General features: G+C 32.6%; 1 protein-coding gene across 1 annotated transcript; it reads right to left on the bottom strand.

The window, feature by feature from the left end:
- Positions 1–283: 283 nt before the first annotated feature.
- LOC125397688 (pancreatic alpha-amylase 2a5) lies at positions 284–8,789 on the bottom strand. Its single transcript, XM_048430127.3, has 10 exons — positions 8,599–8,789; positions 8,121–8,267; positions 7,222–7,410; positions 6,381–6,611; positions 5,113–5,246; positions 4,270–4,392; positions 4,078–4,177; positions 2,092–2,210; positions 1,857–1,982; positions 284–502 (listed from the first exon to the last, which is right to left on the bottom strand). Exons 1-10 carry the CDS (start codon positions 8,764–8,766, stop codon positions 313–315), a joined length of 1,527 nt encoding a protein of 508 aa, XP_048286084.3. The 5' UTR covers positions 8,767–8,789; the 3' UTR covers positions 284–312.
- Positions 8,790–10,215: the final 1,426 nt, after the last annotated feature.

The following is a 10,215-nucleotide window of genomic DNA, read 5'->3' as shown; positions in this document are numbered from 1 at the left end:
CTGCCTATTGAAGTAGATTGTTTATGGCTTTTAATTAAAGAAACAAAACTCTAAAATTAAGTTACTTATGAGCTAGCAATATTGCTCAGCAGGTAAATGTGCTTTCCTATGTGGCCTGAAGACTTAAGGATGAACTCACAGCCCATGGGCAAAGGGAGAGGGACAAAGCAATGGCAGGTTGTTCCAAAATCCTTTATATATTCAGTGCTCAGATATAAACATCACAATGCACACTTCACACAAAAGAAAAAAAAAGGCAACATGAAAAAAGAAAGACACTTAATTGATGCTTTATATGTATTTATTTGGTTCTTACAATTTTGATTCAGCATGGATTGCAATAAAGGGGTCTTCAGCAGAGTTACTGATAGTAAATTGAGCTTTGCCATCACTGCCAACATAGACTTTAATACCAGTGCAATTGCCATCAATCTTGTCTCCAGAAATGACATCACAGTATGTGCCAGCAGGAAGGCCAGTCTGTAGAGTTGTTGACAAAGTCCTGAAAAAGAAAAAGAATATTTAACTTAAACTCAACCCATTCAAGTGAAAGAAGATCCATTATCAATAAAACAATAAATGCCTCAACCTTGCAATCACTAAGGATTCAGAGTATCACTAAGCAAATCCCAATAACAAGACTGCAAGTGAAGAAGAAAGAGAATTCTCCAGACCAAAGACATTATTATAAATGTCTGTTAGTTTCATGGGCTATGGTGACTGCTACCCATCAAAGAAAGCCAGAGAACCCAGTGATGCTCAATAGTAAAGGGCTCCTTTGAGGACCATTATTCTTTCCAGTCCATGCTCTGCAGGATTTAAAATGTTAACAGCATCATTTTCTCCCAAAGTTATTAGATTACATGACACCATAAAGAATTTTTTCTAGAATTAAACATTCTCTAGGATTTATATGGATACATACAAATTTGTATTAGGAAACTGCATAAAGTGATTCTGCTGTTTCTGAAATATCAGCCATGTGTTCTTTCAATAAATGATGTACATAAATTATTTTGTTTTCAACCAACAAAATATGACTAATGGAAAAAATTCTTAATCTGATAGGTAGCTGATTTTGCATTGAGACATTTTACTGGCTTTCAAAGAGATTCTCTGAGTAAGTATTAATTTTGATTGTTTGTGTGTTTGGTTTGTTTGTTTTTTTTTTTTAAGAGCCAGAATCTCTTTGAAAATCCTTGGCTCTCCTAGAACACACTACAAAGATGAACTTGCATCAAGTTCAAGAAAATATGGGTACCTCTACTTATTGACACTACAGACTTTGGCATCCACTCCTGTTATCTGAGCTAGACAACTACAGATGAGGGAATCATAGAGTAAGACTCAGAAGAAAGAATCACAGTGGAAGAAAATTAATGAAATTTTTAAAAGAAAAACACAGCAGATCATTGAAGACATTCATAGCAGATGCAAGTATACATATATTTTTAAATATTTAAAAACAAGTAAATGGAACATTGAAGACTATGTATAAGTACAATGGATAAAAAGTAAGTCATTTTCAAATATAGGTGGAAAGTACTCCACTCCTAATATAATACATCATTTAATAATGTTAAGATTTATATTTAGTATTTATATGCTTTATGAAATGTGTCAAATGAGCCTCAAATATGAAGATATGCTACTGCCATTGTAAGCTTTGTTCAAAGATCTCAAATACAAAATTTTATTTAAAGAAAAATATAAACAAATATTGATTTTCTTCTGTATACTGAATATTTAATTTTTGGCATAAATTCAATGTGTAAAAGATTTTTCACATATAAATAGATAGAAGAATGTTCTAAGCATATGAGTATACAATCCCAATTTAGCTCATACTGACTTACCAGTCGTCATTGTTAAAGACAATGAATCCTTTGTTTCCTCTGCCAAAAGCTACTTGATTGCTGCCATTATCCCACCAGTTTGAGAAAGGCTGACCATTGACTACGTTTCTGAAGGCAACCATGTTCCTAGAAGCACAATATCATGTGAAATACTGGTATCCATAAACATCAACAATTTACAACAAAAAGTTAAACAACTTTCTTTTAAGACATGGTCTGTGGGGGAAATTCCCACCTTATTTGACGCCATCGATGTTCACAGACCCAGTCATTGCCACAAGTTGTGTCTGGATTAATGGTCACTTCCTTGGTTACTCCATTGTTATTAGGTGGTCCAATCCAGTCATTCGAATCCTTAATTATTGAAAGATTCAGGTTATTTGAATGCTTGAGTCTGCGCAACTCTTTCCACTAGAGCAAACCCAACCAAACTTCTTATTATACCTCTTTCTTTGCAGAAATTTAATTTAATTTCTAAATTTAATCTAAGTCCTTCAGTGTTTTACAGACCTTCACTAAGTCCTTCACTTCTGTGTAAATTCATGTTCTCTATTCAATTCAAAATGATTGTAGCAATTCTTAAACATCTTACTTTCTATCAAAGTAGTAGTTTCTCAAAACCACTAACAGCTCTTCAATGTTACCTAACATCAAGACAATTAGAGCCAAATGCTGACAATTAGAGAACAGACTTCAGTCACTTTCTAAGAAGTCTCCATTGTTATGCATTCTGTGAAAGTGCCTCATTTTTTCATTATACAGGGGCATAGTTATTGGCTACTCAAAAAAAATTAAGAACATATATGTAGCTACCAAAGTTTCTTCCCTTCTCTCCTGGCGATTAGCAGGGCCCTGTGACCTCCGACTTCCTGGAGACTCTGCACTAGCTCTGGCTTGAGGGAATAACCTAGCTAGAACCTGGTTCTCTTTGTTATGGTGATTCCACTTGTATTCAAAGTCTTAGCAGTGGGCCAATAGCCTGCCTCCCCTAGCTGACCCTGCCCGAGGGGCCAGGAAGACTTTAATCTTCCCTACTGCTCCTGGTTGGGAGGAGGCCTTGCATTTTCGGTCCTTCTAGCCCACTGGTATAAATACCTGACTTGAGTTTAATAAAGTTGCCATTTACTCTTGTGAATGAGCAAAGGTTTCTTTTGTGTGTGTCTCTTTTTCAACCCTCAGGACAATCGTCCCTTCTCGTGGGCCCGAGTTCAGGAAGCGCGCAGCCTGGGTCGGGCGTGGGTATCCATTGGAAAGTGCTGACTCTTACACATATATGAAAAGCCTTTTAATATAACAATTTCTAAGTTAATATTAGTTGATTTCTTACTACTTGCCGGAAAATGTGTTTATAAAATTACCTGACTTTCCTTCTTGAGCTTAATAAAGTATAGATGCATATTTGATGATGTCTAAATTGTAAATACATTTATGAAAGATAAAAAGGGATCGGTTCAAGCATAAAATTTCTTCAGGAATGGAACAAATTTTAATAAAAACAGAAGAAAACTCATTTCAAAATGAGGAAAAACTGTCTTTCTGATGTTTAAGGAAGAAACATTTTTATTTTACATTTGATGTTTCTCTATAATTCTAGATTCCTGCATTGAAACAGAAAACTTCACATAGTCTTTCAGATGGTCTAGACTAATTTTGAAATTGCTTAAGCATTTGTACCTAATCAACAACACCTACTTAGCCAACTGCACATAATGTTTGTATTTCTTAGAGTAATTTTCATTTTTTTTTCTGTTTAGGCACCTTAGCAACAACTCATATTGCTTGTAATTCTATAAACACATATTGTTTATAGACTCCCTAGCAAATCATTGTTGTTAATTTTAAGAAATTTCTATCTATTATACTTCTTAACTTCCCTAAATTCAGCTACTGTCTTTTTTCACAGGGAAAAAAATTAAATTATCTTAATATGCTAACAATGATTTAGAAAAAAAACTGAAATTCTATTCAATGTTAGAAGACATTATCCCCCATTAACTTTTATGGTTGGAATTTATCAGGAACACCTGTCTTCATTCTGTCCTTTCTCCCATTTAAATTACTGCTTTTCCAATCACATACATTTGCAATATCCTTACTTTATAAAAATTTGGTAAGTAAACAATTAATAATAAATATCATATGCTATAACTTCATGTGAAATTAAACCAGAACCTCTTCCTTTTTTAGATTAAGATGTGCTTTGAAGAACTTCAAGACTCACTTGTCCGTTCTGGATGTTTCTTGCCCAACGGTAACTTGACATTACTCTCGTGAATCCATAAGGATGAGCCAACATAAATCCAACTGCCATTTTATACATTCTGAAAGTTTAAAAATGGTATTAAAGCAGAAGTATATAAAGTAAGGCCATCGCTAAAAGCAGGTTACACAGCAGCAAAGAATGTTCTCCCACCTAGCATCCCAGAATGTCAGGATGGATGCGCCTCCAGCACCATGTCCTCGCTGATTATCATGGTTGTCCACAAATACCAGGGCTCTGTCAGTAGGCACAAAACCCCAACCTTCTCCCCAGTTCCTACATTTCAAAAAAGCAAGTTATTATTTCACAATGCTTAGACTAACTTTATATATGGCATCCTCAGTTGTCTAAATAAATGACAATTCCATTTTAAATCTCTGTTATAACAACATATAACACACACACATACATACACACACACACACATATATATACATATATGATATTATTTTCTATGATTACATATCCTCATTAAGGGGTTACAGTATAATCTTTTTGTTTTTAAAATGTTTATTTTCTTTAGATTTTTTTTACTGTATTGTATTTCTATAGACATGAAAAGCAAAACATCCATTTGTCATTATATAGAGTAGAATTCTCCAGTGCAATCATCATAAAAACACTCAAATTTTCCAATTACATTTTTGTTATAAAATATGTAAACTTCATACTTGACCACATTATAAATATCCCTTATGAATATATCTATCTTGTAATAATAATCTGTCTTTAATAGACCATAGTTAAACATTCCTGGAATGTAATGAATTTACTGCAAACAGAAAAAATCACTTAGTAAAACTTTGGATATCCAGGGCTAACTTATGATTGAAATAAAAAAATGGAAAAGAAAATTGGGTGGAGTTTAGAAATATTGAGCCTAATAATCAACCAATTCATAATTTTTAAAATAAGAAATAGTTGAAGCTATAACTTATTAATATCAAATGACATGAAATCTATGATTGCTCAAATGAAGAAATGGTGTATATTTACTTTAAATAGGCCATCTTCTCTCCATTCCACTTGCGGATAACTGTGCCCAGTTTTGCTCCATACTTGAATTCTGTCACACGACCATTTCCAAAGTACTCACTACTTGTAATTGCCTCACCACCAAGATCAATGACCTAGTAGATACATCAAGACAGCTGTAATTTTTAATATAAATTTAGAGTATATTATCTAAATACAATGTCAGTCAGAAATTCTTATGTCACAATATTGAAAGACAGGGTCAATTTTCATCCTCCAAGGTGTCTGACAGAGGGAAAAAGTAGTTAATTCACACTGATATAATGCTTGCTGTCAAGTGAGCATTAGTAGTGTTTATGAACTCAATAGTTTTTCCAAGGAAACAGAGCTTCAATGGCCTTATCCCCAGTACACTAAAAATAATATTATTGTCATGCAGAAAACTTCAACAATTTGTTTAATTGTTTACAAACTTGATACCATGAGATGAATCTTAAACTCTGAACGACTGATGTGAGACAAAAAAAACATTACGATTGGTCTATCTTTTATAATGGTATTTGAAGAGTTAGAAAATGAATTAATGAAGTTTGTACTAACTTGGAACCTGCTGTGGTAAAGAACTATGCATGCTGCCTATAAATAACTGCAATTCTATTAATAAACAATAGAATTCTACAGGGTATAACAGACAGAGATATTAACCTACATTATGCTTTTTATGCTTAGTAAAATCTTCTAGCTACTATGTGATTTATGAAATGATAACATTTAAGAAAAAGCCATGGGCTCATCACTATACAAAGAAATATAGAAAGAATTATGAGCAACTGAGGAAATTGGGAAATGGATATCAGAGACGATCATATCAACTGGTTGTCTAGTACACATATAAAAATATATTTTAGCAATATAGACTATGTCAGTTATATTTAAGGACATATATATCTATATATACAGATACATATATCCATATATATTCTTAAATATAATATGTCTTATAATTTTTAATAATATTAAGGAACATATAATTTTTAATAATGTATGGACATAGGTATATGTATACGCACATATTCTATTAAATATAAATATATGTATATATAAGAGCACACACACATATACACATATATATAGTATGTGTGTGCAATATCAAATGGTCAAAAATGTCTACAATCTTTAAGGAATATATGAAAGCATATATGGATGAGTATAGAGGGAGGAAAGGGAACAGAAAAACATTTTAATTAAATCATAATATAATTTTTAAATGAATATATATATTCTTTTACCTCTTGAAAAATGAAAGGTCTGCTTCCGGCAGAGAACCATTGTGTGTTTAGGTTATGCAGTTTATCCAAAATCGCCTTTATGTCTCCAGGCCACATGTGCTTAGCAGCATCAAGTCTGAACCCTGCTACACCTATGTCAATGAGACGGTTCATGTAGTCAGCCACTATGCCACGAACATAATCTTTCTCAAGTGCAAGATCCAGAAGGCCAGACAGACGACAATTTCTGACCTATTTTTTTTTAAAAAATGATTAATGTATAAAAAGTCATGCATTGCTTTTGAATACATTTCTTTCTTCAGTTTCTCCTTCAATTACAAGTGGATATTTTCATATTGCCTTACTTAGAACATAGGATATTGCCTTTCCTTAGAACATGAGAACATGAGAAGTACTGATGTTTTATTTTGGACAGCGATATTAAAGTATATTCTGTTGTAGATAAAGAAAATATCAGATAAAATTGATAAGAATTTTAACTCGTTAATTCTTTCACTCTCTCTCTCTCTCTACCTCTTTTTTCTCTAATTTCTCCATCCCTTCTCCCTCTCCTCTCTATCTATATTCCAATGTTTATATAATTGATAAAGTCATGTTTTTAAATTTTTCAGACAAGGTCACCAAATAGCATGTCTCCATTTTATTATTGATTTTGGCTCTATCCTTAGAAAATAATACAAAAAACTCCAGCACTTTTTTCCATCTCTATTTATCAAGCTTTCCGTCATAGTGACTTCTTTTCCTATAGTATTTGAACATGTCTAATCGTAATTTATAAATTAATTGTGCATTTCTAGATACCTAGATGCTTCTTTATTCTGATTAATATTTCTCTCATTACCTGATTAGCATCATTGTAGTTATAAATTTCTCCATTACATTTTCCATCGTTAAAATCCCATGCAGAGTATGGAACTGCTGGGAAATCTCTGTTACCGGCATTGTAATAACTTCCACAAGTACTGCTTGTCCCTGCACCACCGCCTGAGCCACACATGTGATTAATAACTGCATCCACATAAATGCGAACCTGAAGAAAAAAAAAAGTTCTTGCTTCAGCTAGACTCAAGAATCTAGTTTCAATGGCAAACTCATAACATGCTGGCAAATCTCCAAAATATGTCTTTATAGATTAATTTGAGTAAAGGGAGTCAAGTAGGAAAGGAAATTAATGTGAAATAAGATCAACAATAGTCTTAATATTTAGAAAAGAATATAGAACTGTTAAATGGATCCAACAGAAACTACTGCAATTATAAACAAAAAATCTATTTTTGTGGAAGCAAAACACAATATAAAAATTAGAGTATTATGTTTTAAGTTTTGTGGGATCACTAGAAGATCTTAGATTACAAAAGCTATGTGTGTGAAGAACTAAAGGTAATTAGATATCTATTATAGGAGAAAGTAGATACTTACCATTAAAAATGGTAATTATGGGAAATCAAACCCAAAAATATGTGAAGAAAATGGAATCATATAAAATGATTTAATCCTCACACATGTCACAATGCCTAACATAAATCTGTTAAGTCTTTAGTTATTAATTTTAAAAGTGAACATTTTGCTGTATTAAAAAATATTAAAGGTAACAATAAGACAGGAATACACTTTTAATAATAGATAAAAATGCAATGTAAGATTTCAGAGACTTAAAATCTTCTAGTCAATCAGAAAGAACTTGAAGCAAAGAGAAATATTTTTATATAAAATCTGTAAAGAAAATATGACTTCACTTACACCAACATTGTTGCACCTTGTCACCATGTCCCTGAATTCATCTTCATTTCCAGACCTTGTGCATATTTTGTAGCTGATTGGTTGATATCTTTCCCACCATGGCCTTGGTGGACTATTAACCACAATGTTTTCATTGGGTGGAGAGACCTACAAATAGAACTACTATAATTACTGATGGATTACAGCTTACTTTGCATAATTAGATCTTGTAGAAACCGATCAGTGATCCAGTGTTATTTCTCAGACTGTGCACATGCAGCTCTGTTGATTAACAGCCACATGAAAATATGGAAGGACATTGCAGTGTTCCCATTTACAGACCCTACAATTAAGTAAAAAGAAGCATTCCCCAGCAAAATGTTTCCTTCCACAGGAAAGTTATGGGTGAAAAGATTTTATCCCTCAAACTCACTATTATTAGAATACTCTTTTATGTGAGCACAGTGAACTCTGCATTTAAATTTTAAATAAATCTTACCTGAACCCCTCCGAATCCCTTAGGAGCTAAGTATCTCTCACATTCCTTGGCAATATCAACCCAGCGCCACTCAAACAGATGGACGATAGCAGTCCGTCCATATTGAGTATGTGGGTCATACTGAGCGCAGCAGAACCCAATTAGGGAAAGCAACAGGAAGAACTTCATTTTGCTTTGAAGTTGTCAGAGTTCTCTCTAGTGCCTCTTTATATGCTGAAAGAGGAACATTTTGCAAAGTAAATGTTCATGAATAAATATTTAGAGTACAAGCGGTAATCTGAACAAAATTAGCTGCAATGGTTTGAGCAGCTGAAGATTATTCAGAAACTCCCATGAAGAGTAAATTTAATGTTTTTTTAAGATCAAGTATTATTTGATTGGTATTACATCTTGTTTGTTACGTCTTTCAATAGTACATTACAACTTAAACCAAATATATCTAGGACTTTCCGTCTTTAAAACTTTGTATTCCACATTAAAAATAGGCATGGGATCATCAATTCAGTTTTTTTACTTCCTACTTTGTTTTTTTTTGTATTTTAATAACTTCCTTGTGTATTAAGAAACTGAAGAGCATGATGGCATGTATCTGATATCTCAGTACTAGGGAGAAAGAGAAATTAAGATATAGTGGAATTCAGCAGAATATATATAGAAAGCTCTCAAAACAAACAAATTAATAAGAAGTATGTAAGGGATAACATTCAATTTAAATGTCTCTGGATCATAGATATATGGAATTATCCTTTAATAATCCATAGGATCATTCAGTGGTCCGAGCAGTAATGTTTATTGTGAGAGCTAAGTATCTTTACTTCCTGAAATAGTACTTAATAAAAAGTAAAAATTCATTGCCTTTTACAATGTACTTCAAATCCTATGGAAGAAAATATAGTTTAGGTTAAGAAACAAATGACCATTCAATTTAGCAAGTGATTAGTTAGTGTTCTCATTTTGCCAAAGACTGAGGATGTGAGGGACATAATAATGAACAAAGCAGGTTCCTATTCTCGAAGTTTCTTTTAGATTAAAAAAACCGCATAAATATTACTAAAGCATTAACGGTGTTAATAGCATAACATAGATGAACATAATGAATAAAATTGATGAGATAGTGAGTTTAACATGGATGTCTTGCTAACTCATTGTTTGGGGACTACTCACTAAGAATGTGACCTTGCCACTGGTTTGAATAATGAGTAGCAGAGAATGCTTTGAATATCAGAGAAAAAAGGAATCATGGAGAAGTAAGGTTTACAGAAGAAAAAATTTAGAATATTGAAGAAATATTAAAAAACAACAGAAATGTCAATAGAATCAGAGCTTCTATGAAAGGGGAAGTTGAAATCAGATGAATTATTGAATTAGGTCATGTGACACCAATCAGAAAATGAAGAGAACCATTGAGACTCTACGTGGACTAGATAATGCTTTAATAACAATAATGTGTTCTGTGCTCAATAAATGACTGTGATAGACAAACTTTTTTGTTCCAATTTCCAGGTATTGGCCAAGTTGTTGAAATGAGTAACATCCTCATTTTTACATAAATGAACAATAAATCAGAAATTGCCTTATTCACTCAATTCTAATCCTGAAAAGTCCCCATACACACAA

The sequence above is a fragment of the Myodes glareolus genome, chromosome 17 (assembly GCF_982192425.1).
Source record: "Myodes glareolus chromosome 17, mMyoGla1.1, whole genome shotgun sequence".
NCBI classification, from domain to species: Eukaryota; Metazoa; Chordata; class Mammalia; order Rodentia; family Cricetidae; genus Myodes; species Myodes glareolus.
Note: the sequence above shows the minus strand (reverse complement) of the source record. Positions and strands in the feature narration are given on the sequence as shown.

What these genes read in the sequence shown, in the direction of transcription:
- LOC125397688 (XM_048430127.3), bottom strand. Translation starts at nt 8,766, where the DNA reads ATGAAGTTCTTCCTGTTGCTTTCCCTAATTGGGTTCTGCTGCGCTCAG. An exon ending in CAAGGTGCAACAATGTTGGT is followed by an intron (nt 7,411 to 8,120) that starts GTAAGTGAAGTC and finishes TTTTTTCTTCAG; the next exon opens with GTTCGCATTTATGTGGATGC. An exon ending in CTGACATTCTGGGATGCTAG is followed by an intron (nt 4,178 to 4,269) that starts GTGGGAGAACAT and finishes TTAAACTTTCAG; the next exon opens with AATGTATAAAATGGCAGTTG.